Raw genomic sequence first — 19519 nt, 5'->3', positions numbered from 1 at the left:
GCGGTGGAGGCCAGTTCATTAAATATATTCAAGAAAGAGTTGGATATATTTCTTGAGGCTAAAGGGATCAAGGGATATGGGGAGAAGGCAGGGACAGGGTACTGAATTTGGATGATCAGCCATGATCTCATTGAATGGCGGAGCAGGCTCGAAGGGCCGAATGGCCTACTCCTGCTCCTTTCTTCTATGTTTCTATGTTCTCCTGCAGTCCGTGTGTTATTTATACGCGGACACAACAGTGGCGACGAGCAGGTTCGAACTCACCTGCAGTACTGCATCACCTCACGGGGATCCATCCCTGAAAAGAAGCTTCTTGGAGGTCGAAGCCAGAGCAACGGGCGTCAACCGCGGGCAACCGCCCAGTGATCCATCGGAGTTCAGAGATTCGCAGGGGAGGCTGTGGAGAGCTGGGCTTGGTTCTCCAGTCAAGGTGTTCCAGCAAATCGGGATGGTAGCAGGTAGTGCGCTGACCCTTCCCGGACTGCGGCGGGCTAGAGCTCAATCGAGCGGCTCAGCAAGGGGGCCGAGCAGCGTCGTCGGGAAGAAAAAGAGAGAGAGAGGGTGGAGCGCACAGGGCGCGGCCGGTGCTCAAGAGCCGGGCAGCGTTAAGAAAAAAAAAAGGGGAAGGAAAAGAGACGCGCAGTGGACAGTGTAGTGTATGTACCTTTAAGAGGAACTATGTTTTTTTGAAGCCCCTGTGCACTGTAGTACCGGTAGTGACCACTCGGGTATATAAGCCTGTATAGCGTCTTGTATAGTTAGTTCACCTCCAGACTTTGTTCAGTAAACACTTGTTAAATCAGCTCCTGCATTCCGTGTCTCCATTAACACACGGATTCAACAGTGGCGACGAGTTAGAAACGAACTTACCTGCAATTCGGCAGCACCTCAAGGAGATCGATTCCTCAGACGAAGGTCGAAGAAAAAAAAAAAAAACTGCTTTCACCAGCTAAACGGGCTGGTGGCAGGTAGTGCACTGATCCTTCCTGTGTGGCGGGCTGGGGCTCGATCGGGTGGCTCTGCAGCGGGGCCGGACAACGAGTCGGAAAGCAGAAGCAAACAGAGACAGAGGGTGGAGCACACAGGAGACGGCCGGTGCTGCAAAGCAGGTCGGCGTTCGGACCGAGCAGAGGGAGGGGAAAGTCCCAGAGGGTCCGACGGGAATGATTCTCCAAGTGACGGAGAAATTGTTTAAAATATATGTGTAAATAAAAAAATTAAAAAATAGAAATACCGCGAAAAGCTGCAGGTCGCAATGGGAACCGCGGAGAACAGCGTTGGCAGCAGCGGCAGCGGCGGGAAAGCGCGGGAGGTGCCAGCTTGACTCGGCAGGGAAGAAGGAAAAGCATGGGAGGTGCCATTTTTGATTTTCAGGATGCCGAAGACTGGCAATATTACTGCTTTCGATAGTGATATAGAGGATTGGACCACATATGTGGAAAGAGTGGAGGTATATTGCAAGGCGAATGAAGTAGCGGATGATAAAAAGGCATCGGTACTTCTAAATCTGATGGGCGCAAGGACATACGGGCTGTTACGAAACTTGATCACTCCAGCCAAACCAATGGACAATAATTTTAAGGAGATTGTTGATACCCAATAGGAGCACTTAAACCCAACACCGCTGCTGATAGCGGAACGATTCAAATTCTTCAGAAGGAATCAGCACAAGAATGAAAGTAACGCTGATTACCTCACCGAATTATGAAAGCTGTCAAAGCACTGCCAATTCGGGGCAGGACTGGCAGATTCTCTACGAGACAAATTCGTCTGCGGTCTCCTAAGCGAAGGAACACAGAAAAGACTACTTTCTGAGAAAGATTTGACACTGGACAAGGCTTTCAGTGTGGCTGTATCATACGAAGCAGCAGCAAGAGGAGCTGCAGAGATACAGCAAAAGCCACAGGACTTCGGCATCCATGAAATGACACGGGGTTTCGAGAGATGATATCGCTGCGGCAGATCCACCCATGACCAGAGGGACTGCTGGTTCAAGGACAAAGCATGCAGGCAATGCGGAAAGATGGGACACATTGCACATGTATGCAGATCTGGAAAAAATCCGCTGACAGTAAAAAGGTCAATCAGGAAAAGTATAGAAAGGTACAAATGATGACGGACAGTAGCTCCGAAGACCAGAAGAGCGATAGCGACTCCGGAAACAAGAGACTAAGCTGTCTCAAATTACATAATGTAATTGCCAAAGAAGATTACCAGACCATTTGGGTTACCCTCACGATAGCGGGATCCCCAGTTAAAATGGAGCTAGATACAGGATCAGCTCTGGCCGTCATAAGTCGACGGGATTACGAGCGGCTATTTCCGCATATACCTTTGAAAGACACATCCATTATCTTGAAGACATATACGGGGCAGAAAGTATACCCCAGAGGGAAAATAAGGGTGCCTGTTGTATACAACGGCAAGGAAATACAGAATTTGTATTTATACGTTCTGCAAGATGGTGGTCCACCGTTGTTGGGGCGTGAATGGATCAGAAAGATACGTTTAGACTGGCACTCCATTCAGGCACTGACGGTGACCAGTAAGAAAAAAAATGATGATGACGTCATACCTGGATGATTAAAAGAAATCTTGGCTAACGCCAAAGAAGTGTTTCAACAGGAACTAGGAACCCTGAAAGGTGCCACCGCCTCAATAAAAGTGGAAGATGCGGCAATTCCCAAGTTTTTTAAGGCAAGGCCGGTGCCATATGCAATTCGTCCAGCAGTCGAGGCAGAGCTGGAGAATTTGGAAAAAGGCAGGCGTGTTATCCAAGGTAGATTGGAGCGAGTGGGCAACACCCATCGTTCCGGTCATGAAGAAAACGTTGAATAATGATAAATCTGAAGAACAGAGAAAAATTCGCATCTGTGGGGACTTCAAGGTGACTGTAAACCCGATTCTTCACACGGTACAGTATCCTCTTCCGAGGATAGAAGATATTTTCGCCTCACTATCTGGAGGGAAACGTTTCACCAAAATTGACTTGGCACAGGCATATCTACAGATGGAGGTTGAGGAGGCCTCTAAAAAGAATCTCACGATAAACACACACAAAGGCCTGTACCAGTACAATCGACTGGTTTTCGGAGTAGCATCAGCTCCAGCTATCTGGCAAAGAGCTATGGAGCAAGTCCTGCAAGGGATTCCGGGGACTCAATGCTACCTAGACGGCATCCTTGTAACAGGAGAAAACGACAACGAGCACCTTGCCAATTTGGAGCAAGTGCTCACGAGGCTGAGAGAACGGGGCCTACGAGCAAATCGCCCCAAGTGCGAATTTTTCCAGAAACAAATATCATATTGTGGCCATGTCATTAACGAAGAAGGATTGCATAAGTCACCTGAAAAAATTGAAGCGGTCGTAAAAGCCCCCGCGCCTGAAAATGTCTCACAATTAAGGTCGTGCCTGGGATTAATAAATTACTATCATAAATTTTTACCGAACTTGTCAACGGTTCTGCACCCTCTTAACGCACTGCTACAAACAGGAGTAATTTGGAAATGGAGCGAAGACTGTAAACGTGCCTTCCATAAATGCAAAGGCTTGATCACGTCCAAGGAAGTGTTGGCTCATTACAACCCATCACTGCCAATCAGACTGGCGTGCGATGCATCCCCTTACAGCGTGGGAGCGGTATTATCGCATAGATTCCCTGATGGCTCGGAGTGGCCGATAGCTTTTGCGTCATGCTCATTGAACTCAGCTGAGCGTAACTATGCCCAGATCAACAGGGAGGCACTCAGCCTGGTGTGGGGGGTGAAGAAATTCAACCATTACCTACACGGACAAAAATTTACCTTGTTGACCGACCATCAACCCCTCGTCTCCATATTCAACCCTAAAAAGGGCGTTCCCATTATGACAGCGCAAAGGCTACAGAGGTGGTCCCTTTTCCTAGGGGCACACCAATATGACATAGAATACAAAGGAACAAAACAGCATGGGAATGCTGACGGGTTATCGCGCCTACCGTTGCCAACGGTAGAAGAGGCGCCTACAGTGGACCCAGTGGAGATGTTCCACTTGACCATAGTGGAATGTCTACCAGTGACAAATTCTACCATTGAAAAGGAAACAAGAAATGACCCAACTCTCTCACGAGTCTACGATTTAACAGTGAAGGGATGGCCAGCACATGGCGAACCAATGTTGCCAGCATTCTCGCAAAGAAGAGAACAGCTGTCAGTGTGCCGAGGAACCTTGATGTGTGGATCCAGAGTGGTGATTCCACCCAAACTCCAGGATAAAATGCTAAAGGAGCTTCACGAGGGGCATTTGGGTGGAGTGAAAATGAAGAACTTAGCCAGAGCGTTTGTGTGGTGGCCAGGTATCAATGGAGACATCGAAGAAATGACCAAGAGCTGTCTAGGATGCCAGAAGGTCCAAAACACCCCACCACAAGCCCCTCTACATCCATGGGAGTAGCCCTCATCTCCATGGCAAAGGGTACATATCGACTTTGCTGGTCCATTTATGGACTCAATGTTCTTAATCGCGGTGGATGCACACTCCAAGTGGCCGGAGGTAATAAAGATGTCCTCCACCACCACTGAAAAAACCATCACAGTATTAAGGACCATATTCGCCAGGAATGGGCCCCCTGAACAGATCTGTTCTGATAATGGACCGCAATTTGTATCCGAAGAATTCAGGAAGTTCTTAAAAAAACAATGGGGTTAAGCACTACACGTCCGCCCCATACCATCCCGCCACCAATGGATTAGCTGAAAGGTTTGTCCAGACCTTCAAGAAGACCATAAAGGCCATGGTAAGGAAGACATAAATCTACAACATAAGGTAGATAACTTCTTGTTTGCGTACAGGAATGCAACACATGTGGTTACAAACCAAACTCCAGCCATAATGTTTTTCAATAGAAGACTAAGATGCCGGCTGGATTTGATCAAGCCAAACGTCAGAAGGGACGTAGAGAACCGGCAATTTCAAAGCATGAATGAAAGGCCAACTAGAACCTTCCAGATAGGTCAACAAGTTTTGGCCCGGGACTACCGTACCGAGAAATGGCAGCCTGGAACTATTTGCACACGACTAGGACCGCTGATGTATACCGTGGACATTGGAGAAAGCATAATAAGGCGCCATGCTGACCAGATCATAGAGTCATCCGAAAAGGGACAACCTACACCACAACTCTATACGCCTAGTGATGAAGCAAAGATACCCATAGTATCTACCTCCGATCCGGTGATACTGGAACCAGATGAACCCGACACTGGCATTCAAGCCGAATCGACCTTGCCAAAAGAACCTACTACACCACCGAAACCTACTACACCACCGAGGCGTTATCCGGGCCGAGTCAGGAAGCCTCCAGAGAGACTGAATTTGTAATTGATTAACTTCAGCAAATGTGCAGATTATTGTTCATGTAAAAATGTTATGTACTATTTATCTAAAAGGGGAGGAATTGTAGTGTATGTACCTTTAAGAGGAACTATGTTTTTTTGAAGCTGTGTACTGTAGTACCGGTAGTGACCACTCGGGTATATAAGCCTGTATAGCGTCTTGTATAGTTAGTTCATCTCCAGACTTTGTTCAGTAAATACTTGTTAAATCAACTCCTGCATTCCGTGTCTCCATTAACACACGGATTCAACAGACAGCGTCGAAGAAGAATAAAACTAAGAAAATTAATTAACAAAAGGGAGACGCGCAGAAAGCTGCGAGGCGCCGCCATTACTATTTAGAACACTAGGAGCAGCATTGGCAGCAGCGGGGGAAGAAGGAAAAGTGCGGGAGGTGCCATTTTAATCCATTGGGGAAGATGGAAAAGCACGGGAGGTGCCATTTTAAACCACCCAAGATGCCGAAGAGTGGCAGCATCACTGCTTTCGACAACGAAATAGAAGACTGGACCACGTATGTGGAAAGAATTGACGTGTACTGCAAGGCAAATGAGGTGGCCGATGAAAAGAAGGCGTCGGTATTATTGAATTTGATGGGCGCGAGAACGTACGGCCTATTGCGGAATTTAATTACCTCAACTAAACCAATGGAGAAAAGCTTTGAAGAGATTGTCAATATCTTACAGGAACATCTAAACCCTACACCGCTGCTGATAGCAGAAAGATTCAACTTCCATAAAAGAAACCAGCACAAAGACGAAAGTAATGCTGACTATCTTATGGAACTACGCAAGTTATCGAAACACTGCCAGTTCGGAGCAGGACTGGCAGATACCTTAAGGGATAAGTTTGTCTGCGGGCTCCAGAGTGAAGGAACCCAGAAACGACTACTTTCGGAAAAGGACCTTCTGCTAGAAAAGGCTTTCAGCGTTGCAGTATCCTACGAAGCAGCAGCACGGGGAGCTGCGGAAATACAACAGAAACCGCAAGAATATAGCACCAATGAAATGGTATATGGAGCAGAAAAGTGCTATCGCTGCGGCAGAACAACCCATGACCAGAAGGATTGCTGGTTTAAGGACAAAGTATGCAGGCAATGTGGAAAAGTGGGACACATAGCACGAGTCTGCAGGTCGGGAAGGAAAACCAATACTAAAAGAACTACTAAGGAAAAGTACAAGAAAGTACAAAAGATGACGGACAGTAGTTCAGAAGATCAGAAGAGTGATAATGACTCCGGGAGCAGGAGACTAAGTTGTCTAAAGTTACACAACGTGATTGCAAAGGAGGATCACCGAACCATTTGGGTCACCCTCATGATAGCAGGGTCCCAAGTAAAGATGGAATTGGACACAGGATCAGCCCTAACAGTCATGAATCGACGAGACTACGAGCAGCTATTCTCACACATACCCTTGAAGGACACGTCCATTGTCTTGAAGACATATACTGGGCAAAAAGTCTACCCCAGAGGAAAAATAAGGGTGCCCGTTAAATACAACGGCAAGGAAACACAGAAACTGTATCTATATATACTACAAGATGGAGGACCACCATTATTGGGACGTGAATGGATCCGAAAAATACAATTGGATTGGCATTCCATTCAGGCGCTACCTGTGGCTGACAAAAAGGATGACGACGTCACACCTGGACGTCTGTCAAAAATTCTAACTGACGCAAAAGAGGTGTTCCAGCAAGGACTTGGGACTCTAAAAGGCGTAACGGCAACGATAAAAATTGAAGATAATGCAAATCCAAATTTTTTTTAAGGCCAGACCGGTACCGTATGCGATCCGCCCAGCCGTCGAAGCAGAGCTGGAGAGTCTGGAGTGTTCGGGTGTGCTGTCCAAGGTGGACTGGAGCAAGTGGGCCACACCCATCGTTCCTGTAATGAAGAAATCATTGAGCAGCACGCCTGGGGAGCCGAAGAAGGTTCGCATCTGTGGGGACTTTAAGGTAACTGTGAACCCAGTCCTTCACACAGTACAATATCCACTTCCGCGGATAGAAGATATTTTCGCCTCACTATCTGGAGGGAAATGCTTTACGAAGATTGATCTGGCCCAAGCGTATCTACAAATGGAGGTAGAAGAAGCATCTAGAAAATACCTCACGATAAACACTCACAAAGGTCTTTACCAGTACAACCGACTGGTATTCGGGGTAGCATCAGCTCCGGCTATTTGGCAGAGGGCGATGGAACAAGTCCTGCAAGGGATCCCGGGGACCCAGTGTTATTTGGACGACATCCTGGTTACGGGCGAAAATGACAGTGAACACCTTGCCAACCTGGAGCAGGTGCTCACTAGATTACAAGAATATGGGCTACGAGCCAACCGCCCCAAATGCGTGTTTTTCAGGAAACAAGTCTCGTATTGTGGCCACGTGATTGATGAAGAGGCGTTACATAAGTCCCCAGACAAGATTGAGGCAGTAGTCAAGGCTCCAGCACCGGAAAATGTGTCGCAACTGAGGTCGTTCCTCAGGTTGGTGAACTACTACCATAAGTTCTTGCCAAATTTGTCTACAATTCTGCACCCACTGAATGCCCTGCTGCAAACTGGAGTAGCATGGAAACGGAGTGATGAGTGTAAGCGTGCCTTTCAGAAATGTAAATGCCTAATCACTTCAAAAGATGTATTGGCCCACTACAATCCAACACTACCGATTCGGTTGGCATGTGATGCGTTTCCCTACGGCATTGGAGCAGTGCTGTCGCACAAATTCCTTGACGGTTCAGAGAGGCCAATAGCCTTTGCGTCACGCTCGTTAACCTCAGCCGAGCGTAACTATGCCCAGATTGACAGGGAGGCCCTCAGCCTGGTGTGGGGGGTGAAGAAGTTCAATTACTATCTGCACGGGCAGAAATTCACCTTACTGACTGATCACCAGCCTCTTGTCTCCATTTTTAACCCAAAGAAGGGCGTTCCGGTGATGACGGCGCAACGGCTGCAAAGATGGTCCCTTTTTCTAGGGGCACATCAATACGAAATAGAGTATAAGGGCACGAAACAGCATGGAAACGCTGATGGGCTGTTGCACTTGCCGCTGCCTACGGTGGAGGAAGCACCTGCAGTGGACCCTGTTGAGATATTCCATTCGACCATAGTCGAATGTCTACCTGTTACAAACTCAAGTATAGAGAAGGAAACCCGAAATGACCCGACACACTCTCTGGTCTATGATTTGACGGTGAAGGGATGGCCAGCACATGGCGACTCACTGTTGCCAGCATTCTCGCCAAGGAGAGAACAGCTGTCAGTGTGCTGGGGGGACCTTGATGTGTGGATCCCGAGTGGTAATTCCACCCAAGTTGAGAGATAGAGTGCTCAATGAGCTTCATGGGGGTCATCTGGGAGGGGTAAAAATGAAGAGCCTAGCCAGGGCGTTTGTGTGGTGGCCGGGAATCGATAAAGAAATCGAAGAAATGACCAAGAGCTGCACAGGATGCCAGAAACTCCAAAACGCTCCACCACAGGCCCCGCTACACCCATGGGAGTGGCCCTCATCTCCATGGCAATGGGTACACATTGATTTTGCTGGTCCATTTAAGGACTCAATGTTTTTAATCGCCGTGGATGCACATTTGAAATGGCCAGAGGTCATCAAAATGTCCTCCACCACCACGGAGAAAACTATTGCAGTCCTACGGACCATCTTCGCCAGGAATGGCTTGCCAGAACAAATTTGCTCCGACAATGGACCACAGTTTGTGTCCGAGGATTTCCGGAGGTTTTTGAGGAATAATGGGGTAAAGCATTACACATCTGCCCCATATCATCCAGCCACAAATGGATTGGCTGAGAGGTTTGTTCAAACCTTTAAAAAAGCAATAAAGGCGATGTATAACGACAACATACCACTGCAACACAAGGTGGATAATTTCTTGTTTGCATACCGGAATGCGACACATGCAGTCACCAACCAAGCTCCAGCCATGATGTTCTTTAACCGAAGGTTAAGATGTCGCCTGGATTTGCTCAAACCAAACAGAAGACGAGATGTTGAGAATAAGCAATTCCAGCACATCAATGAGAAGCCAACCAGGAGCTTCAAGATAGGGCAACCAGTCTTGGCCCGCGACTACCGAACAGAAAAATGGCAGCCAGGAACGATATGCACACGGCAGGGACCACTAATGTACACAGTGGATGTTGGAGAGAGCATCGTGAGACGCTATGCTGACCAGATTCTAGAGTCACAGGAACAAGTCAAACCCATGCCACGATCATACGCACCTGGTGATGAACCCGAAGTGCAGATTGCGTCTACCTCAGAATCAGTGGTATTGGAAGCTGATGAACCAACCAATGACAATGAGCCAGAATCGACTCCGCCGCAAGAACAGGATACTCGAGAAAGGCGCTATCCAGACAGGATCAGGAAGCCTCCTCAAAAACTGAATTTATAAATGATTACTTTCAGCTGATATATATAGCACAAGAAAATTGTAATTGTAATTAGTTATTATTTAATTGTTAAATGAATGTTATGTACTGTTTATCTAAAAGGGGAGGAATTGTAATGTATGTACCTTAAGAGAGGAACTATCTTTTACAGCCCCTGTATACTGCAGTACCAGTAGTGACCACACCTGTATATAACACCGTGTAGTAATTTGTACAGTTAGTTCCAGCATACCCTCTGTTCAGTAAACACCTGTTATTACCGTTCTCCTGCAGTCCGTGTGTTATTGATACACGGACACTACAACAAGCCCCAACTATTTCCTGATTTATACTTCGACCAACAGAGTTGCAACTGTTAGGAGGCCTATAGACTGCGCCCGCTAGTGACTTTTTCCCGTTCTTATTCCTTATCTCCACCCAAACTATTTCACTATCCTGACCCTTTGACCCAATATCATTTCTGACTATTGCAGTGATTCCATCCTTGATTAACATAGCAACCCCACCTCCCTTTCCTTCCTGTCTGTCCTTCCTAATTGTCAAATACCCTTGTATGTTTAGTTCCCAGTCATGATTATCTTGCAGCCATGTTTCTGTAATGGCCACCAGATCATACCCATGTGTAGTTATTTGTACTGTCAACTCGTCAATTTTGTTACGAATGCTGCGTGCATTCAGATAAAGAACTTTCAAATATGTTTTCTGACAATTTATTCCTGTTTTTACCCCTTTTACTACTTTACCTTTATCATTATATACATTCTGTCCCTTCCTGACATGCTCTGGTTTTTAATTCCCCCACTGCTACCTTGCTCTATTGCCTTCTCCGCTGTCATTTTTATTTTTCGCTCTCTTAAAACCTCCCCCCCACTAATTAGTTTAAAGCCCTCTCTACAGCCCTAGTTATTCGATTCACCAGGACTCTCGTCCCAGCACTGGCCAAGTGAAGTCCGTCCCAACGGAACAGCTCTCTCCTGTCCCAGTACTGATGCCAGTGTCCCAGGAAGCAAAACCCATTTCTCCCACACCAGGACGGAGTTGTATGATTTCCCCTATATGGAGCCTCAGTACTATCACTCAGCTGAAAGAGGTGAACCAATCTAGGATGCAATTACCATAATCCTCTCCCCAGCTGCTATCAGTGCTGCTCCATGAGATTCTGACAGAAGATACACTTCTGTGAAGCAGGGGTGGGCCTGCCAGTTTTCCCAAGTTTGACCCCGGGTTATAACACTCTGCTGTTGCACTATGCACCATTTAATATCTCAGCCGTAAACCAGCTAATCGCAGCCAGTAAGGATTCTCAACTTTGACTCTCAGTTGAGGCTGGAAACCAAACTTGGGCCTTTTAGTTGAAATATGAATGCTCTGTCACAGCAGCTAACAAAACACTAATCTTTTAAGTAGTATTTTCACTTTTTTTTAATCACAAGCTTGTATTATCCTTCCCTTCCAATGCTCTAATTGTTTTGCCCATTAATTTGCAATGTTTTTATTTCTATTTCCACACTAGCTGGTTTCTGGTTTCTTAATTGCAAGTATTAATCTCAAAGCTGCTAATAAACAAGAATTCAACATAGATTAGGCCACACCTTGTATTTCAACGGTCAAACCAGTTAAAAGCATGATAAAAATTAATCAGCTGTAAGTTTACTGTAACTGATATTGGCCCGGAGTTTGCGGTCAGCAACGAAGTGATGGCGTTCGCTGCTGGCCCTGAAGTATGCTTCACACAAGGATCTCGCAACCCCTGTGTCGAGAATTTTGCGTTGTCTGACCTTCAGTTCAAAGCAATGGAAGTTAATGGGAATTCCCTTGTGCGAAGTGCTGTGACAGAATTGTTTGTAGGTATAAACTATAAATATGGTATGATTTAAACCTTTAATATTGTTTTTGAAAACTATGAAGTCATAGATAGGACATACCTCGGACATTGGGGTAATCCTTCCCCTCCAATATTACAAGTTTCTTTTTCCTCGAGATTGGGACAATCTTTGCCACCCCCTATAGCGACATGCTTTATAAATCGAATCCGGCTTCTGTACCCCGGAGAAAAGTCAGACGATTGACAAGTCTTAGTGCATGAACTCCATCCAGACCATTCAGAAAATCCACAGTCACTGGACATAACGCATGATTGAAAGATCGCAGGGTTGTCGTCATGGATACAAAGGCTAAAGAAGACAGAAACCAATGACTGTATGTCAGTATTACAAAATCTAATAGACTTCAAGTATACTCATGAGACATAAATCCTTACTAAAAAACTTATAACTTTGCATAAATCAGAACACTTCACACTGCTGTAGAAGATTAAATGGGTCCCACTAACCTAGACTTTTCCAGTGACCACTCACTTTAGTTACCCCACTATTTGGTTGAATGCTTTCATTGAACCTTATAATTTCCTGAATAACAACAGAAAATGCTGGAAAAACTCAGCAGGCCAGGCAACATCCGTGGAGAGAAAATAGAGTCACCGTTTTGGGTCAAACCCTTTGTCAAGACTGAAGACCAGGCTGGGAGAGAATAAAAGAGAAGTGAAGAGACTTTAAGAGGTATTCAAAACGAGACGAGATGGTGATAAGACTAGTGGAGACAAAAGACGGCTCTAGATTAGGTGTGAAATGCGCTGGCAGAATGGGAGACAGCTGCCATGTAGGAGAGAAAAAAAAATCTAGAGCCGTCTTTTGTCTCCACTAGTCCTATCACCATCTCGTCTCGTTTTGAATACTTCTTAATGTCTCTTCACTTCTCTTTTGTTCTCTCCCAGCCTGGCCTTCAGTCTTGACAAAGGGTTTGACCCGAAATGTTGACTCTATTTTCTCTCCACGGATGTTGCCTGGCCTGCTGAGTTTTTCCAGCATTTTCTGTTGTTATTTCGGATTTCCAACATCTGCAGTATTTTGCTATCTTATAATTTCCTGGCTGATCTCTTTTAATACAGCCTGCCTGATGTGCGAACCGACAAAGTTGAGCACGATGGTTGGTAAATTCATAAATAAGAATCTCTAGGTTCTTAATGTAAACCTTGTGCTGGCTGCACTCAGGAACTACAGCAGCCAAAAGAGTTTACCCGTGGCTTTAGTTAACTCCGCAACCATTGTTTACATGTTCTGGTCCTTTCATTAGCATGCATTTAGAAATAGCAGAAATGTAGTAGCATTTTTACATTAATAAGCTAACATAGTAACATGATTTGCTCATGTTTGTGGCAGAGTTAATTATATAATTGTACCAAAAAAATTAGTAGACCATTACCTCCAGGATTTTAGTGCGTCACTGCTGGGAGAAAAACTGAATGCATACTAAATGTTCATTGCCACAATAGTACGCTATTTCTTTGTTGGCTGTACACTGTATTGGCTGTATCAGCTGGGGTGGTCTATATAAGATGTTATCTGTGGCTCAGTAGGTAGCATTCCTGCCTCTGAATCAGAAGATTGGGGGTTCAAGTCTCACTCCAGAGATGTAAACACAAAATCTAGGCTTGCAATGCTGAAGAAATGCTGCACAGTTGGAGGTGCTTTCTTTTGGATGAGACATTAAATCAAAGTCCCATGGCACTATTTTGAAGACGAGCAGGGGAGTTCTCCCTGTTGTCCTGGTGAATATTTATCCCTCAACCAAAAGTACTGCATTAGCTGTTAAGTGCTTTGGCACGTCTTGAGGTTGCGAAAGGTGCTATATAAATGTCTTCCTTTCTTTCTTGATGATCACCTTGGAGGAGGCATAGCCAGGCAGACAACACCAAATTATCTGTTTAATTTCAATTAATGGCCATGTGTGGCCAGCAGAAATTAAATAAAACTGCAGTGCAGACCCTTGCTCCAATGTGGCAGGAATTCCAAAAATAAACAGCAAAACAGTTCAAGAGCTAATTAACTGCTCCTCAATGGAGAGGATGCAATTGTCCCTTTAGTTACCAACAGATCGTGTGGCCCTCCCGCTCTATACCCTGGTGCCAAAATGCCAGCGACAGCTGGAATGTTTGCTAAATCAGCATATATGAATTATAGTTTACATACTCATTAATTTGACACCATAGATTGGTCTTAGTACTGTGGTGTATAGTATTGGCAATCATCTTCTTAGGCTGTCCCTCGGAATCGAGGATGACTTGCTTCCACATTAAAAATGAGTTCGCAGGAGACTGATTAGTCCAATGCGGGACCTACAGTCTCTGTCACAGGTGGGGCAGACGGTGGTTGAAGGGCGGGTGGGTGGGATGCTTGGGTTGACGTGCGCTCCTTGCACTGCCTGCGCTTGGCTTCTGCTTGCTCCCGGCGAAGAGACTCGAGGTGTTCGGCGCCTTCCCGGATGCTTCTCCTCCACTTTGTGCGGTCTTGGGCCAGGGATTCCCAGGTGTCGGTGGGGATGTTACGCTTTTTCAAGGAGGCTTTGAAGGGGTCCTTGAAGTGTTTCCTCTGCCCACCTGGGGCTCTCTTGCCGTGCCGGAGCTCCGAGTAGAGTGCTTGTTTTGGGAGTCTCGTATCGGGCATGCGGACAATGTGACCCGTCCATCAGAGCTGATCGAGCGTGGTCAAAGCTTCGATGCTGGGGATGTTGGCCTGAGCAAGAACACGGACGTTGGTGCGTCTATCCTGCCAATGGATTTGCAGGATCTTGCGGAGGTTATTGTATTGGCAATAGGGCTGATGCCAACAGCACTACAGAAAATTTCTGCATGGGTAGTTTTGCAGCTACTGGATAAGAATATCACTAACCAGCGCAGGAACAAGTCTTCCAGTTGCTGTAGCGGTAGCTTAGAAAAAAAATGCATACAACGTTTGTACTATTCCACCCTGCCAGAATTATCGTCATGTACACATAGCTTCATAGCTAGTTCCAGTACTCTACAGGTTTTCACTATTCTAATGTTGGCCTTTTTAGGCAAGTCAGAACCCACAGGGTTAATGTTAGAAAAATGCAATGTTCTGAGCTTGGAAAATATTTGCAGGAAAATTAGCAAAGACACAGGAGGCAAATATGATAAATGATGCCTAAATATTCATTTTGGCTTCCAGCTGAATGAAACTGATTAAAATAATCCAATTTAAATAGGTTTGCTGCAAATAATATTTCATCGGAGAGACTGAGATTGTACCGTGCTTCTTGCTAGTAAGGAATATCCCTGTTATTGTCTCTATACCTTAATATACCTCCTCGTATACTTTAATGTGTGTCCATTCACACTAATTGAAATTAAACAGATAATTTGGATGCTATTTTATAACCCTGTAAAAAATCCGCTATAGAATTTAGACTAATTATTATCTCCCATTGCTTAGTGCAACAACATCTGGCGCATATGCAAGAAGCGAGAATTAGTGCTTAGGCAGGGAGGTGTATTTTCTGTGACAAATGTTCAGTTTAACAGCATTTTAGAAGGATCATAAAAATGTCATATAGCATATCTGTGCTTCATGTGCAGGCATTTCAATTATGTTGTGGGTGATATGTGAAATTTTTGAAGCATATTTGTATGGGAGAATGGATAGGTAATGGTGACCTTGTAAAGAGAATCAATGGCAATCTGGAGAACAATAGCGGCAGCATTCAGAAGGGTTATGTAACTTCAGAGAGGGTAGCAATACATTCTGAAAAGACAATATTCTTAGAGATTATAACGGCAATAGGCTTAGAGAAAGCAGGTTACAGCAGCATGGTGATAGCATTCCAAATAAGGGAATGCATTGAGAGATACTGCAGCCTGACTAAATCAGGATTGGCTTTTATTGTCAGTGTAAAGAATATACCAAGAATTTTCCACACCATAAAAAGGATGTTAAAAGGATAAATTTAAATTAGATATGTATCTAATTGTATGAGGAATGGCTTAGCTCATTTGGGCTGTCACAATGAACCAATATTTAAAAAATACTACAATAGTTACTTGAAATTAAAAACTGAGATACTTAAACATTAGTTTTCTTCAGTTTATGATTCAATAGTAAGTATTATTCTTGTTTATGATGTCCACTCGAACTTATCTATTTATATAGTTTTGAATGTGCCTGTCACACTGCAGACATCACACTTTCTCACAGATGAAAAACAATAATTTTTATCTGACTGTGGGAAATGCTAGGGGTTAAAAAGCAGCTGCCAATCTACAGAGAAACAATTAACCTCTAATTGACTTGAGGATGTCCCAAAGAAGAATTACCTCTAATTGAATTATTTACAGCAATTAGACCTTGTGACCTTAAGGAGACATAGCAACAGAATTATAGTATAATGCTCCTGTGCTTATTAAGCATCATATCCTCTGACATAGCGTGAGTAATGCCATGGGAGATACAATGTATTTATTGTAGGTGTAAAGTTTACAGGACACTGCAGTGAATTTGTTAATTTAATCACAAAAATGTGACTGAACATAATTAGCTGCAAAATGGTGTAATTGTGTTAAGTTTTCCAAGAAATCAAATTAAGGGGTATTGTTGCATCAGCCAAGTTGCTAGGCAAGTTATTTAACCAAGGATCACAATGGTGAATTAGCACCACAAAAGTGTTGTTGTGTTACTTGTGCACTAAATGAAAATTCAGCACAGCTTTAAAAACATTTATAACAGCTTTTCCAGGCATTTTCTTTTCTCGAAATAGTACCAATTCCCCTCTCTAAGTTATGATTGCTGTCAGAGGCTAGGTATTCTGCAGCGAATGTCTCAGCTCCTGACTCCCCAAAGCCTTTCCACCATCTACAAGGCACAAGTAGTGTGATGGAATACTCTCCACTAGCCTGGATGAGTGCAGCTCCAACAACACTCAAGAAACTCGACACCATCCAGGACAAAGCAGCCCGCTTGATTGGCACCCCATCCACCACCTTAAACATTCACTCCCTCCACCACCGGCGTACCTTGGCTGCAGTGTGTACCATCTACAAGATGCACTGCAGCAACTCGCTAAGGCTTCTTCGGCAGCACCTCCCAAACCCGCGACCTCTTCCATCTAGAAGGACAAGGGCAGCAGGCGCATGGGAACACCACCACCTGCAAGTTCCCCTCCAAGTCACATACCATCCTGACTTGGAAGTATATTGCCGATCCTTCACCGTCGCTGGGTTAAAATCCTGGAACTCCCTACCTAACAGCACTGTGGGAGTACCATCACTACACGGACTGCAGCGGTTCAAGAAGGCGGCTCACCACCACCTTCTCAAGGGCAACTAGGGATGGGCAATAAATGCTGGCATTGCCAGTGACGCCCTGGTCCCATAAATGAATAAAATAAAAAAATCCAGTTAGTTATTCAACCTTTGTCCTACTCTACAGCTGTGAAATTTCATATATTTAACACATTGCCTGAAAAATACTTGATGGGTTTACTCCACAGCATACTGCTTTTACTCATATTTGTGAACAAGTAAAGACCTGAAACAATGACCTTACCTCAGCATGGCGTTCTTTCCATCACTTCTTGTACAACGGACATGTCTTGTTTGATATCCTATCTCTACATCCCATGGCTTGGAATGTTGGTGAATTGGATGCTTCGCAGGATTCTTTTCTGATGATTGCAAACTAAAGTTCAGTACTGTTTTTCCACTTTGCCAGATTTGTCTTTGGTGTGGCAGTCTGCAGTCACTCCAGGGACCTACTTTTAAACTGTACTGAAACTCATCCTCCCCAACCAGACAGGAGACCTGTATATCACAGCTCCTAGTTTCTGTTAGAGATGGGCAGCTTTTACCACCATACAATGGTGGCGATAATACCGAACGAACACGATGTTGTAATCCTTTCCCACAACCTTTGCTACAGGCTGACCAGGTTGAGAACTCCGACACCACACAGTCCTGTGGGCAGGGAATGAGGCAGGCTTGGTCCGAGGCAGGCTTAGGTGTAAAGAATTCACAAATTTCATCTAACACAAGCGATCTGTTGGATTTTCGTACGCAGTGTACTTTCCTATGCTGCAGCCCCTGCTGTGCAGTGACACAAGCGGAGGTCCTTGGTTTGACCTTATTAGAAGTAATACGAAGTATACAATCTCCCCATTTCGAGAATTCCCACTCAAACAGTTCCTGGTGCCAGTCACACACCTTGAAGCAGTCCCTCTGAATTTCTGGTCTCTCTTCATACTTACAGTGGGAATGGTGCGTTGTCCAACCTTCAACGTGGACACACCACACTGTTCTACTCTGTACTCCATTTGGACCACAGTCTTCACCAATACATCGACCCCACTGGCCTAAAAATAGAAAACAAATTGAGTAGGTACATCAGCTTAAATGAAAGAGCACATCCAGTATTGTCTTTAATAGAAAGAGTAGACTCAGACACATTTGGAAAAACTGTGTGGTAATGTGTAGCAGGCATGATTTGCTTGAGTGTAATCTGCACTCAGGTGTCCTAAATACTAAAATAGCAAAGAAATTATAGGTTATGAACAGCCTGAAACAAATATTAAAAGCTGAGGTTTGGTGCAATTTGAGAAAACACTCCATTGGTCAGTAGCTAAAGAGCTGGAAAAATAAACAAGACATGTTAGATTGCTTTATACATTGAAATGTAGAAAACATGACTGACAAAAATGGCCCTATTATTCCTCTCCTATACCCCAGGGGCACCTAGTTCTCAGATGTAAAGGAAAGGAAAAAGTGAAGATTATGATGTTGGATCTCCACATCCTTTACATCACCAGAGGGATACAAATGGAAAGACCGTTCAACCAATCTTTCATCCAGAAAGACCCCACAGTGCACCCAAGATGTTCCCTAAATGATTCCAGAGCTTTCACCTCCACTATTCCACCTTAAGTCCATTTCATGCGTTGATCACTACGTGAAGAATAGGTGAACCTCAACTTCCAAAAGGCTTTTAATAAAGTTTCACATGAAAGGCTATTGATTAAACTCAAAGCTGTAGGGATTCAGGGTAAATACAGGAAATGGATAAGATACTGGCCAACGGGTAGAAAACAATGTGCAAGTACTTGTTAAACAACTTAGGTCAAAGTGAGGTGGAAGTACGAAGTGGGATGTCTGTAATTTACATAAATGGCCTGGATTCCGAAACTCAATGCAAAGTGGTCAGATTTGCAGATGATCCCAAACTAGAGGGGGCAGTGGAATTGGACGAGACAGCTCTGAAATTACAGAATGAGTTGGAGAAAACATTTATGTGGACAGAATGACAGCAGATGAAATTTAATCCAAATAAGTATAACGTGCTACACCTAAGAAGGAAAAACAGATAACATACTTACTTCCATGAATGGCATTGAAATAACTAAGGATGAGGCTGAAAGTGACTTCGGAGTCTTAATAGCCTCGGTGTTAAACATGTGCAACCCATGTAGAGCAGCAATCAACAAGCATTCAGTTATAGGGCGACAACAGTGAAATACAGGAGGGGATAGTTATAGGGCGACAACAGTGAAATACAGGAGGGTGTGGCAGAAGCACTGAATGACTCTGGATAACTGTATATAATTCCCTTTAACAATGTTCTAACACCAGCCTAAACCTGTACCATTGTGTTAGGCATTACTGTGTTTTGTATATAGAGTTTGCATGTACGGGGCGTGGCCCCTTTAAGAGCGCAGGAAAACGCGGGCAAACGCGATGACGTCACGTCGCAAACCACGGGGCTGCCCAGGCAGTCCCTGTGGCATCTCCTTTGAGTAAAGACCTGTTTAATTGCTCTCCTGTGTCGATCTCAGTTATTCGTAGGAATTCGTTAATTCCTACAAGGGGATAGTTATAGGGCGACAACAGTGAAATA

General features: G+C 44.7%; 1 protein-coding gene across 2 annotated transcripts in view; it reads right to left on the bottom strand.

The window, feature by feature from the left end:
- The window catches only part of thsd7ba (thrombospondin, type I, domain containing 7Ba), a 1218118-nt gene that overhangs the window by 741784 nt on the left and 456815 nt on the right, over nucleotides 1–19519 (bottom strand). For both annotated transcript variants that reach the window (XM_085986643.1, XM_085986644.1), the window contains exons 4-5: nucleotides 17183–17984; nucleotides 11711–11959 (exon numbers count right to left, since the gene is read on the bottom strand). In XM_085986643.1, coding sequence (XP_085842769.1) covers nucleotides 11711–11959; nucleotides 17183–17984 — 1051 coding nt within the window. The remainder of the gene's footprint in view (nucleotides 1–11710; nucleotides 11960–17182; nucleotides 17985–19519) is intronic.

Source organism: Somniosus microcephalus, chromosome 4 (genome assembly GCF_052327205.1).
Source record: "Somniosus microcephalus isolate GS21.2 chromosome 4, FLI_Smic_1.0, whole genome shotgun sequence".
NCBI lineage: Eukaryota > Metazoa > Chordata > Chondrichthyes > Squaliformes > Somniosidae > Somniosus > Somniosus microcephalus.
The sequence above is the reverse complement of the archived record's forward strand: the minus strand, read 5'-3'. Positions and strand labels throughout refer to the sequence as shown.